A 24,644-nucleotide genomic window follows, 5' to 3' on the forward strand; every position below is an offset into this window, starting at 1 on the left:
ATTTGATGAAATGCTAACAGTTTATTGAGCATTATCAACAATAGAATATACCATAAGCAAAGCCATTTGAAAACTGTAAAAATACAAAGGCATAAAAATACTAAATTTCCAGGGGGGTTCTTAATTCCTGTATTTTAAAAAGTAGGTAAAATATGTTTAGCCAAATTCCTCCCTGACACAAGTCACACTGAAATTATGCCAGAGATGTATCTTGCCATTGTTTTAAAATGTTCCTTTATGTGTGGAATGAAAGCTTTCATACTGCTTTTCAGGAAGGCATTGGTCATAAGCATATGCTAGATCCTTAACTAGATCATTACTAGTGGACGCATTGGTAAGTGTTTAAATTAAAAACTAAGATGTTAATGATTAGAAATGACAGGGGAGGAAATACAAGGCTCCCCTCTTCCCCCACTCTGGTTTTATTCTGAGAATATCTTTGTTGGGACATGTATAACAAACAGGCTGACTTAAAAACTACTGAAGTCAATGGAAGACTTCTGTTGATTTCAGTCAGTTTTGGAACAAGCTCTAACAGAGATGCTATTATATGTAATGTGAATTTTTGAGAACACTTTAAATATGTTCGTAAGTATCCACAAATATGCCAGAATCTGATATTTCTCTTGTTTACCTTTTATTATTGTACAGTATGTTTTTTGATAAAATGTGATCAGGCATAGATACAAGCACAATAACCAAAGCTGTGTGATTTTACACCAAGTACTGCATGGTTATTTCTACATTATTTTTCTAATTTTAATCAGTCTGATTAGGAAAGCTGTAGGTTCTGAAATGTCTATACAGTTTTAGATCTATAACTTGTTTGACATTTGTTCCACTGTAATAAACTGTCTCTAATATTGTGACTTCACATGCATGAGAAAGGGAACTGTGGAAATACAAGACCAACTCTGGAGACATAGCAGGCCCCTCTATAATGCTATACTTAGTGATTGTTTTTAAATTCATAGCAGCTGATTGGATCTGAGAACAGAACAAATCAACTCTACTGAAACCAGTATAAAGCTCGGGTAAGTGAGATGGGACCAGATGTGAGGGCTTAGTCTTTACATCTTTAATCAGAGCTGAAATCAGTACCAGTTTTGCATGACGGAGAACTTCAGGACTGGACCCAACAGAAGATCTATGGGTTGGGGGTGTAGTCATGCAGTCGAATCCCCTTTTGATTCATGCTGTACCCCAACTTTAAAAACAGTTACCTAAGAGGAACAGTGGCAGTTCAATTCAGTCAACACTGAGGGAGTCAGTTGATGTCATGGTTTACTATAATCTATCTGGTTCCTGCTAATTTGTCTTCACTCCATAGGTGTTAAGACCGTCTTTCCTTGTTAATGGTTTTAATGTTCCACTATTCAAACTGTCCTTTCTTCTGCATTTTTGCTGCCTGTTAGCCATTCCTGGTAATGCCTCTCTTCTGTTTCATAGCCCTGCAGACTGTTTTTAGTTCAGGCTACAAGTCTTAACTGTGGGGTAATAGTCATTTCTACACCTGAGTTAATATTGAGTGAAGTATCGGCGGCATGGTCAAGATGCTCAAGAAGACTAAACTTTGTTTTAAGAATTTGAATAAGAGATGTATATTTAGCTATAATGACTACAGAAATAACTAAACCATATCTTTTTACTTTTTTGACTATTTTTAACTAGCCTGTTGTGTTTTTACAATTTATATATAATCTAGCGAATTACTGAATATTTCAATAAAGTTATTTGTTTTTCCTTGACCTTAAACTGAATAATACAGTGCTAGTTATGTAGCTTATTAGCAAAGCATCTAGTTTCTCTTTACCTAGAGAAAAATGTGCTGTGTTAGGACAATGCACTATCGCATCTGCACCCCCCTTTAAAAATCCTAGATACACTCATAGAGCCCAGAGCTCTGAGTTATGCCTTCTAGATTCACCAGCACAAGTCCTGTTAACTGCTACATTCAGTGGCACAATCTGACCAGAGTGAAAATCTAAAATATGTACTCCAAGCCTGCAGCATGCACCAACTCTACAGACCACTAGCTGTTAATGCAGAGTTGAATTTTGCCTGAGACCAACTGCACAGACCTATGATTTTAAAAAGACAGTCATCAATCATGTCACAGTAATCAGTTCAGTAAGAAACTGTGACCAACACAATTTGTTGGATGGGGGAAGGTGGAATTTGTATTTTAACTGAAAAAAAATTGGAAAAATTACCCCAAATATTTAATAATTTCCCCCCTATTATATTGCACTGTCCACAGTTATAAAATACATCATAAGATGCTAGTTGAAACATAACTACTGTGGAAAACCATGATAGGCAAAACTAAGTAGTAATGTTCATTTTAATATCATATCAGAAAAATAGGTATCACATGTAAAATGAGAAATAAATTCTCCATAACATTGTCACATATAAAACTCCCATTTTATAATTCTGAAAAATGTTACAAATGGGCTCAGATATTTGTAGGAGGCCTCCTCAGAAACTGGAAAAGAAAAGATTAAATACACTACTTTACAGTTTTAATTCTGACAATTGAATGAATAACAGAATATAACATTATTGTCCAAAATGCCTAACCTGCTTTTTTTGTTTTAAAGCTATTGAGATATAACAATTAATAAATTTAACAATGAGAATAAAACCATGAAAAGGAAGATAGGGAAACTTTCAGTTTGTAAGCACAGCTTCATAACTACCGTTATCTGTGAGCTAAGGTCATAAATGTAGGAGGATGGAAAACGGTTTATCAACAGAACAAGAATATAACAAACTGAAGATGGAAATAATACTGAGACTGTTCCAGAAGAGACACAAGATGCAAGGCCTGCTGAGTTTCTCGTAGCAGTGCAGCAAGTCACGTGTTAATCTTCTGCCTGGCAGAAGTATTTGGATATATGCCAGTTAATGCAATTGCTTGACTTTTTTTCTCTAGACTGGTGAAGAGACAAAGGCTGATTGTTCCTTTCTTAAAACTTGTCTTGTTCATTTTATTAATGGGATTTGCTTATAGTTGCACATAAGATTAATTTTACAAAGCTCACATGGAGGAACAGACTCATTTTGGGGCATGAGCATGGTTTACAGTGGCTGGGAGGGATGAGGCAACTGTAGTGATAGTTCTCCTAATTCCCCACCTCTTCCCCCCAACCGAGGTTTGCATAGAAGAAGAAGGGGGAGGAGCAAAGTATCCAGACTTCATGGATGACACAGATGGAGGCCAGCATGGTGCTGCCTTGAGCTGCTGGGTTCTTCCTACTGTTTACTCTGTCATGTCAGAGTACAGTGGTGCTGCTTGAGAGGCAAGGAAGAAGCTTTGTTTAGGTGCTTTGACACCAAGAGATGGGGGCAGGAAGCCAGTCAGAAGGAGTTTTTCCTCAGGCAGGCTAAATTCATGAGAAGGTTGTCTCCTCATTGTTAGAGTTGGGACCAACCCAGGCCAAAATCCCACCACTGGTGAGAAATTTGCAAGAGCTGGCAACGCTCTATATAGTTTCCACTCTTGTTAACAGGGAGACTGCCTAACAGACAGTGTGGAACCATTAAGCCATAGTTTCATATACTCTGAAGGAAGGAATGCCACATGTCATGGCATGCAGATGTGAAATTACCTCAAATGAGTAGCAAAACATTCAAAGTCCATGACTGTTTTGAAATATCAGCTGGGAACAATTTTGTACTACTTCTGGAATTGCACTACTTCTGAAATGGATTTGCACACTTGCAAACTATTTTTACAGTGTTTGTGTAATTCTGCACTGACTCTAGCAAGTTTTAGCGAAAGCTCAGTTGGGTCCTGCGGCTTTTCAGCAGGAGCAAGTTCTGGGTTTGAAGGAAGTGCCTTGCTTCAGTGAACAGCAAACTTCTAAACTGGAATCCTTCTTGGCAATCAAGAGATGAAACTGTTACACACCAAAAAGCTGCCGTCATAGCATCTGGGTTAGAAGAACAGCCACAGCACCATTGAGCTTTTAGGGTGGGTCATGAAACACACAGGATGATTGGATAATTGATAAGGGCTCTACCCCATAAAACAACATGTTTATTATTGTATATGTAAAAATCACAGTACCAAGACAGATCATCCATGCAAAAGAACAGAATAAAATCCCAACCCCCTCCCCCCACCGCATCTGACTATAAGCCCCATTCTGCCAAGTCCTTTGAAAACCCAAGCACCTGAGAAAACAGGCTTTGCAGACTATTTCAGACAAAAGAGCAGAACATACTGTATAGGAAGAAGATAACTGTTACTGTGCCTTGAGCTGCAAGCACTTCTCCAAACTAAGTTATTAACTTTTTTATTGTTTCATTTAGGTAATTACTTGTCGCCTTCCTGACAGTAACAGTGCTCATATTATCATATTAGTTTGCTAGGAGAAAACTAATTTGATGAAGGCAAGCATAAGAACTAGGACTATTGCTAAAAATGTACTTAGAAGTGTTACATTTAGACCGTACTAAATCGGTGGAATGTTAAACAGTGTTAAAGTTAGAATGTGCTGTGAGCAGTCTCACACTGAGGGTTAATACTGTTTCTTGCCTGCACAGCTCTAGCTTGCCTCAAGAGGCCTACCAAGCAGGAGCATGGCTAGGAACCAGGATATCTGGGGTGCTTGTACACCTGACAGTTGTCACGATGTACACATGATGAAAACATAATTTATATGGCTTAATGTCATCACGCATTACATGTGTGCCAGTTTTGGGGGTTTTAAATGACTTTGCATCATTGCAAACTTAACTACATCCAGATGTAGTTAAGTTTGCAATGTTGCAAATTGCAATAATGCAGCTGTCAGTTTAGCCCCACCCATGGGAGAGGAGGGCAGGCTCCACAGGAAAAAAGGATTGGGCCTCTCTCTGCTTCTACCTTCAGCAGGCACCTCCTGAAGGCAGAAGTGATGAAGGGCCCAATCCTTCTTTTTGGAGGAGGAGCCTGCCCATCTCTCCCATGGCTGGAAAGCAAACTGCCAGCAGCCCAACCTGAGCAGCCCCTGAGCTGTGGGGGGATCCCAGTCCTTTTCTCTGGGGTGGTGGCACCCCAGGGCTGCCCGGGTGGGCTGCTAGTGGGCTGGGTACTGCCCCAGCTCAGAGGCAACACCCGGACAGATCTAACTCTTCCCTGAGCCTGCCAGGGCTTCCAGCACCCTGTGCACTGTCCCTTCTATCTTCCTGCCACCTGGGAGCACCTGAAAACAGGATGGCTTGCCCCTGGGTCAACATGGGGAGGAGGCAGGAGGGAGGCTAGGTGTGCTGGTGGCCTGAGAAGGTCATGGGGAAGGCACATGGGACTCTGAAAGCCCACCAAACCTGAGTTTCCCTAAGTCCCTCAGGCTTCCAGTGGCCTATGCACTGTCTCCACCACCTTCAGCTGCCTGCACACCCAGCTGCTCTTCTGCTACCTCCCCATGCTGCCCCATGAGCAAGCCAGCCTGTTCCTGGGCTGTTCTAGGTAGCAGGGAGGCAGCAGGGACAGAGCACAGAGTGCTGGAAGCCCCAGCAGGTTCAGGGAAGAGTTGGATCCAGCCACGTGCTGCCTCCAAGCTGGGACAATGCCTGGCCCTCTAGCAGCCCACCTGGGTGGCCTCAGAGGGCACTGCCACCACAGAGGGAAGGACTGAGGCCCCCCACAGCTCACGGGCCATTCAGCCCACCAGCAACTTGCCTTCCCCCTCCCCTGCCCAGCTGCAGGAGAGGCAGGCAGGCTCTGCCAAAAAAAAAAAAAAAAGGATTAGGCCCCTCACCTCTTCTGCCTTCAGCAAACACCTGCTAAAGGCAACAAGGGGTCCAGTCCTTTCTTTATTTTCCAGTGAAGCCTGCCTGCGGCCAAGGAGTGAGCTGCCGGTGGGCTGAGCGGCCCCTGAGCTGTGGGGGCCCCAGTTCTTCTTTCTGTGGTGGTGGCAACCTCCAGGGCTCGGTGTGTGGCCAGCTAGTGGACTGAATACTCCCCCCACTTGGAGGCAGCACCCAGCTAGATCCAAGTCATCCCTGAGTCTGCCCACTGGAAATCCACCAGGCACTGCTCCCTGGGCGGGCTCATGGTACGACTGGATTGAGCTGGGTGCTACCTCTGACCTGGGGCAGCATCCAGCCTCCTAGCATTCCACCCAGGTGGTCCCAGGGGTGCCACCACCATGGAGAGAAGGACCAGGGCCACTCAGCCCACCAGCAGCTCGCCCCCTAGCTGCAGGCAGGCTCCAGCTCTGCCAAAAAAAAAATAAAAGAGAATCTGGCCTCTTGCCGTAATGTAACAGAAAAAATGTAAATGGTGGGTTTCAGTTAAAAACCCACCATTTCAATTTAGAGAACATAAAATAAAACCTTGGGGATTAAACCCCTGCCACATGTACAAGCACTCCTGAGTTCTATCCCTTTTCAAGGGAAGAAGGGTGCAGTACCTTCTAAGATGCTGGAGAACAGCAGATTACTCTTTTTTTTTTTTTTACTATGGAGCAGACTGAAGTTACCCTAACGTAGGATAAGTAACATGATGCAGACTTAACCCTTGCCTGAATTGGTGTAAATTTCAGATGCTTAGAGAATATAATGAATTTTAATATGCAGATGTTTGCATTTTAAATGACCTTAGTACATTCTAAGTGTAACATGTAACTTCACCCTTATGTGTAAGTGTGATACTTTTATGAATCTTTTTCTGCATGTTTGAAAAAGGGCACGTTAGAGTAGGACAGAAAGATGGACTTGGAGATGTGTTCAGAGCTCAGAATTATGTTTTTAATGCTGCCCCCCCTTTCACATGAGGACCCTAGATGCAGTAATATTTGTAAATTATGTACGCAGTTCCATGTGGACACATGCTCTTTAGCATGAAGAGAAGGAAAGGTGAAGTAGACTTACTGGCCAGCCCTTATGCTGTGGACGAGCACAATACAGATGAGGGTAAATGCAATCCTGATGCTGCATTAGTGACCTCAAGCCAAGGAAAGGAGTTCCTGCCCCTCTCCCCCATCCTTTCAGAAAACTCCTAATACAACCCGTTTAATGTACTGGAAATAACAGAATGGCATACATACTCAGTTCAAGGCAGTTGGGGTAAAATAGTATGTTCAAAGTATACAGTAAAAATACAGTGTGAGAAATGAAGACAAGGAACTGAGATCAGTTCCTCTGTGACTATCCACAGAGCAGTCTGATTATCTGGCATTATTATTCTAAAGTGTCAGCCAACAATGGCTGTTTTGCTATCACTGGCTCATAGCTGCATAATATTTGTCTAGCTATACAGTATGTAAATCCCTGCACTTGGATTCGCTATTACACTCAATACCCTGTAGGCATATGCCTACAACAGATAAGGTCTCTGCAGTTTCACACTTCACCCAGTGAGACTTTATATAGTTTCAAAGTGTTTGTGCTTTTTTTTTCAGTGAAAGAATAACTACGTTCATTATAGTACCTCTAAAAAGCAGTGTACCATTCAGCATTTTAATATAAAATTACTGCGAGGTTTATAAAGTTTAATATAAAATTTACTGTGAGATGGCAATAATTATAAGAGCATTAGTTAGCCATGTTAGTTAGAAATCATCTACAAGGCAAGGGAGGGTTGCACCACATAAACTAACTTATTCAGCAATAGCCTAGTTTGTCAGATATAATAATTAGGAACTACTCAGATCACAATTTCACAGTTTTTGCAGAAACCACAAAAACACTGGTTTCTGCAAACACCAGTAAAATGACCAGTTCCACAATTTTGCACAGAATTTCCAGAAAAAAATTTACTAAAATAAAATTCTGATTCCCAGTAGGAGACAGTGGCCGCTGCGGCCCAGTCTTGCAGCTTGCTGGTAGGATGCAAGTCACCAGCATGAAGGGATGCAGCCAAGATGGTGGCTATCTCTTCTGCTGCTGGTGTGGCTGAGAGGGCAGCCTTTTGTGCAGCCCTGGTCCTGTCCATCAATCAGTAGGGAGGGGAGGGGCCATATGAAGGGCAGCCCTTTCAGCCAATCGATAGCAAGGGGCAGGGTAGCGCAAAAGGCAGCCCTTTCAGCCAATCAGCAGTGAGTGCAGTGCCAGTGGGGCCCATTGGCCAATCAGCAACAGTGGAGGATCTCTGCTGTGGTAAGCCCGTGAAAATGGCATCTGGCACTGCGAGCAGCCTGTGAAATCTCCTGTCTGCTGCCTCAATTTGGATAGGTCCCTAGTAGCAATACTTATTTTATATAACGATAATTATATCCTAAATTAGTAAATACCGTACTCTTCTGCCAAAGGTTTACTTTAGCCCAGATTGTAATTATTACTGAATAAATAGGAAGCACCTTTTAAGTTATCGTCTGGATAATAGAAAAGCTCTTAAGGGTTCTGATGATTAAGAAACATTATTTCAAACCCAGCAAAGAGTTACCTTGGAATTTAGGGCTGTCAAACAATTAAAAAAATTATTGTGATTAGCTGTGTGATTAAAAAAATTAGTTGCAATTAATTGTGATGTTAATCGCACAGCTAAAACTTCAAAATTATGGAGGTACTTTGTATAGTTGAGGGATGGATATGGTGTGTCTGGGAGGCAATTTGTTAAGGTGTAGAGGGCTGTGGGAGGGAGGGGTTTGGACCCCAGGAAGGGGGGGTCCCCGCATGACCTGGCAGGATGCGGGGTCAGGAACGATGGGCAGCAGCAGGTCTTGGGGGGCTGTGGCTTGGGAGTGAGGGGCAGACACATACTCAAACACACATACAGAGACAGAGACACACAGACTCACACAGAGATGGAGACGCACACAGGCACACACTGACCATGCCCAGCAGGTAAGTCTGTGGAGGGGGAGAGGTGGCGGGAGAGGGAAGTGGGGGGGGGTAGATTGAGGCTGCCATGGTGAGGGAGGGAGTGGGACAGGGGCAGGTCTGGGGTGAATGGGTCCCAGGGCTGGGGTGGGTCATGGGACAGAGTTGCAGGTGGCTCATCCGGGGCATGGGAGGGCACAGCTCCCCACTGCTACATGCACCCCTGGGGAAGGCATGGAGATCATGTGTGCCTGGATTGTGTGCAGGGCAGAGGCGGGCTACCTGCTCCAGGCTGGGGCTCTGTGCCCTGCTGTTTTTGCCCCAGGAACCACGTGCTCCCCACACCACGTGTTTCCTACCCACTGGGCAGCAGGAGGCACTACATGGCATCCCACAGCTCCTGGGACAAAGACAGCAGGGCGCAGAACCCAAGCCCACAGTGGGCAGCCCACCTCTGACCCAAGCACAGATCTGAGGGGCACATGCCCCCCATGCTTTCCCCTGGGGGTGCACGCAGTGGCAGGAAACCACCCTCACCCCCCTGAACAAGTTGCCCACAGCTCTGTCCCAAGACCCACCCCAGGGGGCCCCAGCACCTGCCCCACTCCCTGTCTCACCATGGAGGCCTCGATCTGCCCCTCGCCCCTTTCCTCTCCCTCCACCTCTCCCCCACCACCAACTTACCGGCATGACGTGGCACTGCTCTACACACTGGGCTGTATTCCTGGTCGTAGGCAGGCTACTGCTGCTCTGTGTGTCTGTATGCGCACCGCTCCCACCCGCTCCCCCAGACATAATAGCCACCTGGAGCCTGCACCCATGCTGTCCTGCAATCCTCTGCACTGCCACTACTGCCCCACTGGGAGGCCCAGAGGCAGCAAAGCAGAGCCCCAGCGCAGGCTGCAAAACTATATGTGCAATTAACACATTAAAAAAATTAGCAAAGAACCAATTAATGCATTAATCATGCATATTAACTGCAATTAATTAAATGCTCTAGAGTTAAATTAAAATGAGAGGTTTGCTTTATTTCACTGTCATGAAGTTTAATACATCATGCTATTCTCCCTGGCAGCCATAGTTGATTCCTCATCCTTGCATTGTAAGAGCCATTATTTCATCCATTGTGTAACACAAAGGAAAATAGTTCTAATTCTTTGTGTGAATTCAGCTCCACCTTGTGGGCAAAGCAAAAGCTATGAGACTACATATGAGTTAGTTTTGCCTTTTGGGGGAGATATTTTGAGGATTTTACTGTTTAAAACAATTTATACCTTCAATGATGACATTTTAACCCTTTGTTTGCACTGGGAAATGCATTTTTTTTAAAGTTGCATAATTTAAATTTTGGAGCAAATCCAGTGGTATGGCACTCTGATTTTCTGCTGCTAAAGGGGACACACCCACAGGCTACTAACTTCTTAGGTGAGATAAGTAATCCTTACAAGAAGGTATCAGTTGTAGCAACTGATGATAGAGTTGAAAAACTCTTTTTGACTGCCTGGAAAAACTTCACTTTGTAATGCCACTATAAGAAGCAAGAGTGAATTTGGGGCAGTAATAAATAAAGTGAAAACAGAATCCTCTTAGTGAAAGAGTGAACAAGGAGCAGCCCACACTTAAGGATCTGAGAGATCTGCCAATATTCACACACACATTTGCATATTTATCAGGTGCCCCACTCTTTCCTGAATTAATATTGGCAGGGGGGGGAGAATCTAGAAACCAGAATCTAGAAACAAGATCACTGAAAAATATATTTAAGAATCTAGAGATGTTCAAGAAGATATACCACAGAAAAGGGAAGTATTATCCTATGTTTACAAGAAGAATCAAGGTCCTAGAAAAGGAAACATGCAAGCGGATTTGTAGCTATACCTTTTTTTTTAATGGTTCAGTAATCCCTTTGCCAATAAACTACAAAGGGGCACAGGTGCAGACTCCATGGGTACTCTGGGGCTCAAGCATCCACCAAAAAAGATTAGTGGATGCTCAGCACACATGCAGTCACGCTTGCAGACATTTAAAAAAATGCACTTTACTGGAAGAAATAGTGAGTTACTTCAACCCAGCTCTGCAGCGTCTGTAAAGATCGGGCACTTCAGCAGGGTGCTTTTAGCTAAAGCTGATTCTATCAGCAATTAGGTAAAAGTGCCAAAATAGCCCCACTAAAGCACTCGATCTTTACAGACACTGCAGAGCTGCTGCCTCTTCTGGGCATGCACAGGGCTTGGCACAGGAACATGTCATGTTAAAAGTAAAGTGATGGGTTTTAGGGGGTGTTTTCAGGTCTGCAAGCACCCACCAGCAAAAAACAAAGTTGGCACCTATGCAAAGGGGAGTTCTTGGACTGTTACCTATGTTTATTCTAAGCCAGTGTGTCCAAGAATTGAATCTGTAACCAAGGTTTATTTGAATCTGTAACAAAGTGTCCTGCCTCTGGAGTCAATCAGTCAAGCAGCTCCTGCAAAGGGTTAAAATACCAACAAAAAAGATGTGATGGGGGAGAGGTTATGGCAGCAGACCCTGAAATAACAAGATGGAAAACTTCTGTAATAGTGTAGGGTGCAAACATGAAATATTTTGTTTGATGTTTTGCCTATCTTAGGTCAAAATACAAAGCCATGCAGTGAATGCGATTGGTTACATTAGTGAGTCCTAGGGAGACAGACAAACAGCATATACAGAGGTGTTGTTAAGAAACTTTAATAGCTTTTAATAAAATTCAGTTAGTGAATACAAAAATACAACAAATAATATCCTACATATAATTGTATGATATCATACAATAAAACAGTATCATGTTGTAAGAACTGGGAGATACTAGCACCTCTTTCAGATTTCTTATTAAAAGAATGCCTGGAAATAAGATAGATAGATAGATAGATAGATCTATATCTATCTACAGTACAGTCACATCTTACGCAGGGGTTACGTTCCAAGGACAGCTGTAGTTGCAATTGCGTATAGTTGAAATCGCCAGGCTTCAGTGCCGAGCAGCCGCCACTGCAGGGCCTGGACAAGGCGGGCGCGGCACAGTGTGGCACTGCACAGCCCATGCATGCAGTGCAACAGCTGCATCTTCCACACTCACTCCTCGCCCCTCCCGTCCTCCGCCGCCTCGTCCCACATAAGCCCCCCAGCCATGCCAGCGTGTGCCGGCAGTACCATGCAACGCCACATTATGCGCCATGCCCCGCCTGGCAGCCAGCCCCAGCAGCCAAGCGCATATAGTTGAAATCGTGTAAGTTAAATACACATAAGATGCAACTGTACTGTGTGTGTATACACACACACACACACACACACACACACATACATATATATGCACACATATAAAAAGAATTTTGACATTCTTTGTTTTGCATAGGCACAGAAACGTCCATGTTTTGTTCACTAATTTCCAATTACTCCAACTCCGGGCTTCAGACATTGGGAATAGACTCTTCAGTGACACAGTGAGGCATACTTCAGTATCTGGCACTGCTTGGTAATTGATTCCAAATGTGTAACAAGAGGAGAGACTAGGTAATTATAACTCTTTTTCTTTAGAAGTAGCTATTTTGGCTTGTGTTATCTGACACTAGCAGTCCTATAGGGCAGTGGTTCTCAACCTTTTTTGTACCAGGACCCATTTGTAAATATCGATGGCCAGTCCCAACCCAGTGCCCCTTACTCCCGACCCTCTACCCCCCACTACCAGGCCCCAGCCCCTCAGTGTTTGGGGCAAGGGGTGGGTATGTGGGGCATGGGGGACCCCAAGCAGCTCCTTGCAAGCCAGAATTCCCCTTGTAGGCCAGAACTGCAAGGAAAAAGCCACAGTTTCCTGAGTTTTTCTCCTTTAAAGGAGAATCCAGTTTGTTGATCCATTTTTTAAGTTTGTCCACAACCCTTTCATATACTCTTGCAACCCACTTTTGGGTCACAACCCATGGGTTGAGAAACACTGATATAGGGTACCCTTTGGTTTTGTTGCTTACTTCAATCTCAAAAATATTGACAAATCAATAATAGCTTCTTCACTCTACAAACATTTCAAAGTGCACACCCTTCATGTCCATGTGGTGTTGGCTGCCCAGTGTATTATTATATAAATTTTAACTAGCAATATAGAAGTTACACATAAACTGATTTAAGTAATCAGAAACTGGTTTAAACCTGTAACAGAACAGAATCTCAGTGCACATAAACCAGTTTCAAAATGACTGAAGCTGGTTTAAGGTAAACCTGGTTGAACGTAGTCTCAGACTTAACTGATTTAGGTCAAACCCATGAGCGATGGGTGCCACCTTAGTCAGGGGGGCACGTGCCCCTCCCCCCACAGTGACCAGTCAGAGACCAGGGAGAATCCCCCCCCATGGCCAATCTCACTGACTGGGGGAATGGGGTTCCCCTGCAGCTGATGGTGCTGACCGGGAAGCAGCCCGCACTGCTTCCGGAAGTGGCTGCAGTGCTTCATCCAGGTGCTCCCACTCCCCAGCCAGCGCTCACAGGGGGGGCACTGGTGCTCCCACCTGCCCCCCCTGCCCATTGCCTAAGTGGCGGGGAGTGCAACCCATCTGGGGGTGCACCAGGACTCTCAGGAAGTGCACGTATACCCCCATGCATCCTCTATGCATTGCCACTGGTCAAACCAGTTTATGAAACTTCTGTCTCAGACCTCTTCCTGGTTAAAGTTAAATCAGAGTCCCCTAGCATCCAAGGATGCTTTGCAACCCTGGGATGGGCTGTTCTGCCTGCTCCAGAGAGCAAGGTTGGCCCCACCCCTCTTCTCCCTAGCCAGAGCAGTGAGAGGTGGCTGAGAACGGGATGTGAGTCAGAAACCCAGTTGGGGACCACAACAGGGTCTGCCTGGGTGGGGCACAGTCCCTGCCAAGCTATTGCCAACTCAACAGTGGAGCAGAGGGGTGGGGGGCAGGGCTGAGGGTAGCGGGGGCCAGAAAAACAGCCTGAGAGGGACTGCCCCTCAGTCTCTGCTCCCAGAAGGCATCTGCTGTGCAGAGGCATCCCTCTTCCATTCAGCTTGGACTCTCTGGCATGCAGCCAGCCTGGGCTATGTGACCGCTTCCTCTTTCTGCTGCCCCTGAGGTCTCTGGGATTTACAGTCCAGACTTACAGCAGCAGGACTCTGCAGGGTTCCTCATCACTTCCTGTTCCAGGTGCCTTTAGGATTTGTAGTTCACAGTCACAGCCAGCAGGACTCCGTAGGGTTGTTTCCTTCTGTTACACACTCATGTCACATTTCCAGTGCACACAAGGCATTACATTATACAGTGCATACAAGGCTTTCTCTTGTCTTTTTGGTTTATTACATTCTATTTTAAGTTAGACTAATTTGTGTGTGCTCTCACTGTGTTTCACTGGGCTGTATCTTGGCTTCGGTGAAGATTTTTGGTTGTTCTATGTTGTGTGCTTGAGGTTGCAAATTGCTGTGTTCAATACATGCTCACTTTAGAGAGAGGACTATTCTTGTTCAAGCTTTTATGAAGTCAATGTCACCACCTTTTTCTCCACCCACCCCCACCTCAGCCTGGCAGGGGCTTCCCCCTGCCCCCACCCTGCCCAGGTAGACCCTAGCTAGCGCAGGGCTGGGGTCTGGCCATGCCCCCTCCATTCAAGCAGGGAGGGGAAGCCTTGGAGTTTCAGTTCCTTCCCTTTGGCAGTGACTGGCAGGGTGGAGGTGTGCTCTAGTACCCACCATCCCCACCCCCCAGCTTCTAGCCTGAGCCACTGCAGGCATGTGGCTACATTTCCTGAATCAAAAGTGACTGTCTGTTCACTTGCTTCTCAGTTTAAGCTCTGCAGCTTAGCCTAACCTGCAAAGACTAAATTGATTCAACCTCATGCTTTTTGACTGTCTATACTTAGCCTAATTCGCAATTACTCCAACTCCAGGCGTCAAACATTGTTGATAGACTCTTCAGTGACACAGTGAGGCATACTTCAACATCTGGCACTGCTTGGTAATTGATTCCAAATATGTAACAAGAGGAGAGACTAGGTAATCATAACTCTTTTTTCTTTAGAAGTAGCTATTTTGGCTTGTGTTATCTGACACTAGCAGTCCTATAGGGTACCCTTTGATTTTGATGCTTACTTCAACCTCAAAAGTAATGATAAATGAATAATAGCTTCTTCACTCTAAAAACATTTCAGAGTGCACATGTCCATGTGGTGTAGGCTGTGTATTACTATGTAATTATTATTGTGTATTATTATACAATTATCTTTAACAAGCAATATAGAAAAATCCTTCCTGCAGCACAGCTCATCATATTTTGTGCTTGGATGTCACAATCTTTGGCTTTTCTATTTATCCCTAATATTGATTCCATTTATAGTCATAAACCCCCATTCCTAGGTAAAAAAAGATTATTTTGGAGTGTTCTTCAAGTGGTGCCAAAACTGGCAACCCTGTAGTTTTGTCAATGGATTGAATGTAATTCTTTAGGTTCTTGATGAATGTGTAAAGGGTGTTTCTGAAACTGTGTCAAGTTTTAATCACTGGGCAGAACCTGTCTAGATCTTGATCATGCAGAGGACAGGGTATTACCTAATTATATACCTATCTAAAATGTTTTTCTGCTGCTGAAGCCCCTAAGAGGGCACAGGAAGCTATAAAACGTGCAAAGCAACTTTCAGGTTTTGCTTGAAGTATGCTATTTTGACCATCAGAAAATGTCTTATTTCTGGATCAAGAAAAAATAGAAGATCAAAACAATAATTACATATTGTCAAAGCAAAAAGGTATAATGGACAGAGAAGCATAAAGAATAAGAGCTGGTCCATTAGGGGCAGGCTTTTGAATTGTATAATCCAGTTATTTACCATGACTAAGGAGTTTCTACATGGTTAGGAGCATACATGGTAATGAATATTGGAATTGTTTTCACAGCACTATAATGAAGAGCAGACATGAGAACAAATTAACCTCCATTGGGGTAGTTTCTCTAAAGAACAGATAACTGTATAACCTATCAAAAGAGCTTAATTATTGGCTTTCAGAACTTAGTAGCATAGCTCTCTTGAAAGCAATTGGACAAATCCCTACCACATCATGTAACTATTTACCTTCTACAAAATGGTTGTACATACCCTGAGTGGAGACTGAGTGGAGCACTCTGATATAGTAGCATTTAATACTTATTTTGCACAGCTTCAAATTTAAAGTCAAGATGCATATGAAGTAAAAGCAATAGCAAAACAGTACATGCATGAACTGGCAGATATTTTAGGATTGTGGTAGCTGAGACAAGGAAGGGAAAAATGTTATGTCTAAAAACAGTTTATGTTGGAGTATTTTCAGTGACATGTATAGCAATAGGAGATAGTGGTAGTGTAAGAGCAGTGTTGCAGCTGTGATGGTTCAGAAATTAGGTGATTAATCTTTCATATTCTTGCCTCTTACAGTAGGGCATAGTGAAAGATTAATGTTTAAATAGCAGATAATGATTTCTGCTATCTTTAAGAAAGCAACAAGGAGTGGTATTTTACTAAGCAGATTCATTTTAATAGGCAACATCCATAATCCATATACTCTAAAGGCTTGCAATCATGTATATATAGTTATAAAACCAAAACATGAGTGTTTGCCTATAATGGTGATATACTGAAGTAACTATTTGAAGAATCATTCTTTTTATTTAAAACAGATACAATATTTATTATAGACTTTATGTATAAACTAATTCAGTATAGGCAAAGCAATCCAGTATAATTAATAACAACAAATCAGATCACTAGCCTATGAAACTAACACCAATGATGTTACTACAAAGAATGGTAGGAAAAATATTTACAAGTTTTTACTCGATTGTTCACTGGGAGGTAAAGTATTTTTATTTCCTAGATTCAGAAAGTAATATTATAAATTGCCCTTGTTGTGAAATCTGTTTTTGATATCTGATTCTTGTTTTCTAATGTTGATATCATATAAGCAAATTGGATATAATCTCAGGTCTTGTCAATGAGAAACATATTTGATAGTACATCTCTTTGTGGGACTGTGGCTACTTGCCTCAAGCAAAGTGTTCTTGTGGGTATGCTTTGGGAAGAAAGTAGTTTCTGGTATATCAAACATAATTATTCTGGCAGTTTGAATTAGTGCAAATTTCAGGTCTTTATTCTAATTAACATAAATTAATACCCAACGCTTTTTATTTTAAATCAAGTAAGTTTAATGAAAAAAGAACATCTAAAAAGCTGACCTAGAAAATTTTGTTTGTTCCAGAAAAAGTAATTTAATAGCCTTGTAATGTCCATAAGTACAGTATTATATCACAGCAACCACTACTGAACTCATTGCTTAATGTATGTGCTGTGTGAAGCATAACTTTAAATTTCCTGAATTCTGTGCATTTTAAATTACCAACTATTAAACTTCATTAGGATAATTTTGGAGATCTAAATAGATCTTTCTCCAGTACAAACAAGAGCCAGACTACAACATCAATGGTTTTACTCTGACATACAGCCACAAGATACAAAAAATGGGAAGCCTCTCATGATAATACAGTGTATATTATCATAATAAGCAAAAAGCAAGCGTTTGTTGGTGTCAACAAGACAACTCTAGGTACTATAATATGAGAAAAGGACCTGAGGGTAACAGTGGACAAGAAATTGAATATAAGCCAACAGTGTGACCTTGTTGTGAAGGCTAACAGCATACTGGGCTGCATTAGTTGGAGTGTTGACAGTAGATTGAGAGAAGTGATCATTCCCCTCTATTCAGCACTGGTGAGGCCACATCTGAGTACTGTGTCCAGTTTTGGGTCCCCCACTATAGAAAAGATGTAAACAAATTAGAGTTCAGCAGAGGGCGATGAAAGTGGTTAGGGGGTTAGAGAACATGACTTATGAAGAGAGGCTGAGGGAGCTGGGCTTATTTAGCCTGGAGAAGAGGAGACTGAGAGGGGGTTTAATAGCAGCCTTCAACTACCTGCAGTGTGGTTCCAAAGAAGATGGAGCTAGACTGTTTTCAGTGGTAGCAGATGATAGAAAAAGGAGCAATGGTCTCAAGTTGCAGCAGGGGAAGTTTAGGTTGGATATTAGGAAAAACCTACTCACTAGGAGGGTAATAAAACACTGGAACAGGTTATCCAGAGAGGTTGTGGAATCTCCATCCTTGGAAGTTTTTAATACCAGGTTAGATAAAGACTTGGCTGAGACGATATAGTTGGAAATGATCCTGCTTTGAGTAGGAGGTGACCTCCTCAGGTCCCTTCCAACCCAAATTTTCTATGATTCTATGGGCATTTATAGACATGCTCCAGGAGGTGCAGTGGGGGTGGGGGCAGTGCTTTTATTAGTTCCAAGAGCCATGCTAATTAAAAGTACCTGGAACGTCATATGTATCAGTGTTCCCATGCTGAAAAATGGCAGTGGGGCTCTTTGAACTAAAGCTTTTCAAACAAGCTTTAGTTTAAAGCACCCCACCACCATTTTTCAGTACAGGGATACTGATGCACATAATACTGGTAATTAACACACTCCAGCAGATTCAGTTAATCAAGTCTGCTCTGACACGCTGTAATTACAGTACTTCAGAGCAACCTCCCTACACATATACAGGAGCCCTATGATTCTGTGACTATCCTTCTATCTTACATGCCTTGGTTAGCAGTAACATACTTGACAAGGTTGTCTTTTACACTATAATAAGTAGGCTTCAGTGCAACACATAGTAATAATGAATAGGGTAATTCACACCTCTTTCAGAACTTTTGTTTTAGCCTGTATTAAGACTCAGGCAGGCATCATTCCCTGTAATTGATTCATGTTTTCAAGGTAACCTTCAGGATGGAAAGAACTAGAGATTTAAAGTTTTTAACCAAAACCTTACATTTGGGACTCAAGATACAGTACTGGCTTACCAGGCCACCATGCATAAGCACGCTTTGACCTCAAATATATCCATTATAATCCCAATTGATGATTTTTTTTTACATTAACCCAAAGAGAACATTATCAAATGGTACACTGGCAGATTTCTGGCTCTAATAATTGTTAACTGGATATAGAACTGTTACATGTTGCTCTGATGATGTCAGCAGTGGATAGAAGTAGTGAGGATCTTTTTAACTTCTCTCACTGGTGAGAAAAGACGGCTATGAATAGATGTCTCCTTTGACACATGCCAGTAACAAGTAGAGCCAGGGATTCTGATCCCAGGCTTCTCCTGCACCAGCAATAAGGTCTGATGGGATCTAATGTGCAATCCCACAATCGCACCTCCTGCTAGGCATGTGTGGCATGGCAGGATGCATAATTGTATGCATTGCACACTAGATCCTGTTGCAGCTTTTACCTGACTATGTAGAGAGGCCATCACAGCCATGTCCTGGAAAAGTGTTAGCAAATTTTATTCAGAAGAACTTGAAGTGAGACAGTAGATTTCTGCATCTCTAAGATCCCCAGACAAATGTGACACCAATTTACAGCTGGTAAAACATTATATTAATATTACTACAGTATTCTGTAGTTATTATTACTATAGAAATATATTATTATAGTATTATTATTACTAGCATACTATCAATGACTACCATAAATTTTAAAAACATCTACACTGACAAAACAAAATATGTTTTATATATGGTGCTGTGAAGGCACATTTTAGGGTTCAGAATGTAGTCTAATTTTTGTGCTCAATCAGAACAAACCTTATCAGTTGCACCATTAGCTCTTTTCAGATCTGGATCTCAGACTTCTAGCAAATAAGACATAAATGTGGCTACTGCGCCTCAAAAGAGTCTTGTCACTGAGAAGCTCCAGAGCTGCTTCATCCCTGATCTTTTCGTAAATACTACTTAAAAGCTATTGAAGATCCTCAATGAAACATCACGACAAAACATACCTTAGTATAGAACTTATGAACACGTCAATCCACTTGAGTTAGGAAGGTGTTTTCTCTTCTTCAAAACGGGGGGGGGGGGGGGGGATAACTTCCATAGAACTGATCAATTTTTACGTAAGTCCTGAGGGTGAAATCCCTTTAAAATTATGTTTTCTAGCAAGCCTGACCCTGTTAACATCTACTATCAGAAACTGTGCTTGCTACCTTAGTTCCTATAATATTGTTTACAGGACTGAAACCCACTACCTGAATATGTTCCTGCCTAATTTCACCATGCTTTTAATCTGAATGAAAAAAAAACAAGTGAATGTTGCCTATTAGAAGCCTGGTTTTCTATAAAATGGGTTGAAATTGGTTTTGACAAGTTTAAGTATTTTTTCTGTCTCTCTCTCTTTTGTAGATGACAGTCATGTCCCATTCAAAGGATCTCAAGGATGATTTCCACAGTGATACAGTACTTTCCATTTTAAATGAACAACGCATTCGGGGCATTTTATGTGATGTCACTATAATTGTAGAAGATACCAAATTTAAAGCCCACAGTAATGTTCTGGCAGCTTCAAGCCTTTATTTCAAAAACATTTTTTGGAGTCGTACAATCTGTATTTCTGGGCATGTGTTAGAATTAGATGATCTCAAGGCTGAGGTGTTCACAGAAATACTTAATTATATTTACAGTTCCACTGTAGTTGTAAAGAGACAGGAGACAGTAACAGATCTTGCAGCTGCAGGGAAAAAACTGGGAATATCATTTTTAGAAGATCTTACAGATATTAATTGTTCAAGTTCCCCCTGCCCATATGGATTCTGTATTACTGAAAAGGGATCAGTCAAAGAAGAAAAAAATGAAAAAAGACATGAAGACTCAGCTATCACAAATGGGCCAAGAATCACAAATGCATTTTCAATTTTTGAAACTGAAAACAGTAATAATTTGTTTTCTCCACTTGACTTGAGAGCAAATTTTAAAAAGGTATCTGAGCCAATACAAGCATCCACTGTCGGCCTTGATAGGGATGATGTGTGCAAAGAAGCGGAGCCAGCCATCACATTAGCTGAACATTCCTACGCAGTTTCTTCTGGGGGTGATACTTTTCAAGGTACACCTTTTTTTGAACATGACAGTAGTCCTGCATATAAAAAGGGTGAAGACAGTTATGAAACACTTCAGACAACACCTCTAGTTCAACTGGTAAAACAGACATGTAGTACACCAAAGCTGGCCTTTAAACCCCAGTGTACTAGTTTGGCTGTAGCAAAAGTGTCAGCCCCCACAGTAACTGAAACAGAAGGTCAACGTGAAATAGTTACTGATCAAGCCATTATTCCTTTTCCAAAATCTCACAGTAAGACAGGAGATTTCCTTTTTTCCAGAGAAGAGGAAAATAATTCTACCAATATCTCTGGATCAGTAGCAGCAGTTGTTCCACCTGTTTACAGCTGCAACTGTTGTACTAAATCATTTGAAGACAGAGCCTTACTCAGAACCCATCTTCAGCTTCACATGCAGCATCAGGAACCTTTCATATGCAAATATTGCAATCAACAATTTGCAAATAAAAACAGGCTGGAGAATCATGAACAGACCTGTGTGAGATCAGGCAGTATATCTGTTCACAATGGGAATGAGCAAAATTTTTCAGAAGATTATACCCCTACTGATGGAAGAAATGGAAGGTCATATGCAAACACAGAGCATTTGCTGTCTGAAAACAATATTACTGATTACTCTACTGCAAGCTGCGCTTTGCCAGAAACAGACCATTTGATAAAAGTTGTTGACGGGCAGATATTATACACTTGCATTGTGTGCAAACGTAGCTATGTAACATTATCGAGCCTTCGAAGACATGCAAATGTGCATTCATGGAGAAGAACTTATCCTTGCCATTACTGCAACAAGGTGTTTGCATTAGCTGAATATCGGACCAGACATGAAATCTGGCACACTGGGGAAAGGCGGTATCAGTGTATCTTCTGCCTTGAGACTTTTATGACCTATTACATACTCAAAAACCATCAGAAATCTTTCCATGCAATAGACCATCGGCTTTCAGTAAATAAGAAAACAGCTAATGGAGGCTTAAAGCCAAGCATGTATCCTTACAAACTTTATAGGCTTCTACCTATGAAATGCAGAAGGCTGCCTTATAAGTCTTACCGAAATCCTTCATATGAAAATGTGCAAGCAACTAACCAGGTTAATGAAGCAACTTCTACCACCTGCTTTATTCAGAATTCTCTCAGTGCTGAACTACCTTCACTGAATTTTCAAAATAATATTTTAACAAACAATACAGCTGTCTCCTTGGATACGTCTTCATGCAATGATGCAACATCTTCTGTCAATACTGAGCATGTTTCTTCTTGGGGAGTAGGAGTGTTAAATTCTGACCTTAAAAGTGACTTTTATGCTGTAGAAAAATCAATGCCCACAGATGCAAATGAACATGATTCTGGCTCTCAGGAATGCAGTTCCTCCATTCTGTCTTTCAGTAATGTGAATGAAAATTCAACCTCTGTTATCAACTACAGCAGTTCTGCACCCTCTGTTATAATGCACAGTAGCAGAGTTTCAACAGTAATAATGCACAGTAATACAGTCACTTCGATAGCATGCAGTAAGACAGGATCCTCAAACAATACAGCGAATCAGATCATAAATGATGACTATAAACATGGGTCAGATAATTATGGCAAAAGCCTTACTAAAGCAAAAACCATTAAAGATAAAAAGAAAACACTTCTGTATAACAGAGGAGAAACAATAGAGGAGGTTCAGTATATCACAGGACCTGGAGGTTCATCTAGTAAGACTACAAATATTGTTCAAGAATCTAGTAAAACTGAAACCTACATTGCAAAACCCGCCTTACCTGGAACATCTGCACATAGTAACGTTGCTCCTCTTTGTCAGATAACAGTAAAAATTGGGAATGAGGCTATTGTAAAAAGGCATATTTTAGGTTCAAAACTGTTTTGTAAGAGAGGCAGAAGATCCAAACGTGAGTCTAAACAAGACAATCTGCTTCAGGAGACTGAAACGGAGAGAAAAGAACAAAGCCCACCTAGACTTTTCAGTCCAGAATGCATGGAACTGACTGAACTGTGTGATGATGTAAGTGATCAAGATTCCACTGACAAACCCTGGAGACCTTATTACAATTACAAACCAAAAAAGAAATCTAAACAACTAAGAAAAATGAAAAAAGCCAAATGGAGAAAAAAGCATGAAAACAAGACCTCCAGTACTGAAAGTCAAAATACATGTGATAGAGAGTATGGACTTAGGAGCATTACTGAAGAAAAAGGCATCAGCCAAGAAGAAAGTGCAGAAATGCCCAATCTTCACTGTGAGCTCTGTGAAAGAGAGAAATCTTCCACTGAAGAAAGCCAGGAACATGTACATTTGCAAGTAACTACTTCAAAGCCTTATATTTGTGAATTATGCCAAAAGCCATTCCAGAGCCCATCCACACTAAAAATGCACATGAGATGTCATACTGGGGAAAAGCCCTATACTTGCAAAACCTGTGGGAAGTGTTTCTCAGTTCCTGGAAACTTGCAGAAGCATGAACGTATTCACCTGGGTGTTAAGGATTTTGTCTGTCAATACTGTAGCAAAGCATTCACTTTAAATGAAACACTCAAAATACATGAAAGGATTCATACCGGAGAAAAACGCTATCATTGTCAGTTTTGCTTACAGAGCTTTCTGTATCTTTCTACCAAAAGGAATCATGAGCAAAGACATGCACGTGAACATAATGGAAAAGGATACGCTTGTTTTCAGTGCCCCAAAATTTGCAAGACAGCAGCTGCTCTGGGGATGCACCAAAAGAAACACCTCTTCAAAAGCCCAACTCCACAGGATAGAAAAGAGTATTTATGTAATGACAGCTCTAAACCTTTGGAGAATCAACATTTCTTAGAAGCAGATGGGAATGAAGTGATTTCTATACAGAACGTGTCTCCAAAAGTCATACTCTGAGTGACAGTTCAAAAAAAAGGGTGGGGGGAATCATAAATATAGCGAGAGACAGAGACTTAGGTACTGAATGGGGAAAAAAATCAAACTTGTGCAAGTTGTAAAAATGAAGATGACGTATCTTCATCCAAATGGTTCATATATTAGTATATGCAAAAAAGGGGGGGGGAAGCTTAACAACAAAGATAGGAATATTTGCAATAGTGCTAATTCAAAATGATGAAGAACAAATTCTGACCTAAAATATTTTTTTTCCATGGTGGAGGGAGATAATATTTAAACAGAAGAAAATGGTATGTCTAATCAAAACCCTTCCATATGATGTTACAACTAACTACCCATTGAACTGTGTTAAATATACTGTATCAAAGTTGGAATCATGATGGATATAATAAATATGTAGGTTAGGAAGAATTTATCATAAGAGCTTCTGTATTTCATTTGAACAAATAAACAAATGTACCTAATGGCAATATGTTTATAAGGTAAACAACATTTAAAAAAACATGTATACATCATCTTAAAGTAAATACAGTAAATGTTTTATGAACCTGAATAAATTAAAATATAGCTTAGTTTTGGAAGACTGTTCCAAACCTTTTAATGCATACAGCATAAATAAACCCTAATTTACATTGTCCATGTTCAACTTTACAGTTATATTGGTTAGCAGTGGTTCTCCGAGAGACAGTGCAGGTTGGAAACACCACTCACAATACCCATGGTATTCAATAAAGGCTCACCTCAGTTAAAAATACTGTTTTCCAAGCTACATAAATCTTGGAAGTCCCTACTATAAATGTCATGGTAGACCAGCTCCCTAAACAAAACTCAATTGCTTCATTCTCATGGCATGGAGCTATGGAACGATCTTGTTTAAGAACACGTATAAAGAAATTCTTCACTTCATGGTGGCTCTTCATAAAGTAGCACTTGGAGAAGTCACTGATTCTGTTCTAGTAAACTAATTACTAGTATTCTGAGATTTTTAGTAAGGGAATGCAATTCCCTTCCCCTCTAAGTAAAGATTAGTCTTTATGGCTG

General features: G+C 41.6%; 1 protein-coding gene across 1 annotated transcript; it reads left to right on the forward strand.

Moving 5' to 3' along the window:
* Positions 1-1,027: 1,027 nt before the first annotated feature.
* On the forward strand, positions 1,028-24,476 carry ZBTB38 (zinc finger and BTB domain containing 38). The gene is made up of 2 exons (XM_090051993.1): positions 1,028-1,034; positions 20,013-24,476. The coding sequence occupies exon 2, from the start codon at positions 20,013-20,015 to the stop codon at positions 23,601-23,603; it is 3,591 nt and encodes a 1,196-aa protein (XP_089908119.1). The 5' UTR covers positions 1,028-1,034; the 3' UTR covers positions 23,604-24,476.
* Positions 24,477-24,644: the final 168 nt, after the last annotated feature.

The sequence above is a fragment of the Crocodylus siamensis genome, chromosome 6 (genome assembly GCF_052110815.1).
Source record: "Crocodylus siamensis isolate JL-2025a chromosome 6, ASM5211081v1, whole genome shotgun sequence".
Classification (NCBI taxonomy): Eukaryota; Metazoa; Chordata; order Crocodylia; family Crocodylidae; genus Crocodylus; species Crocodylus siamensis.

Excerpts from the sequence above, each read along its gene's own strand:
- ZBTB38 (XM_090051993.1), top strand. The coding sequence starts at position 20,013 with ATGACAGTCATGTCCCATTCAAAGGATCTCAAGGATGATTTCCACAGT.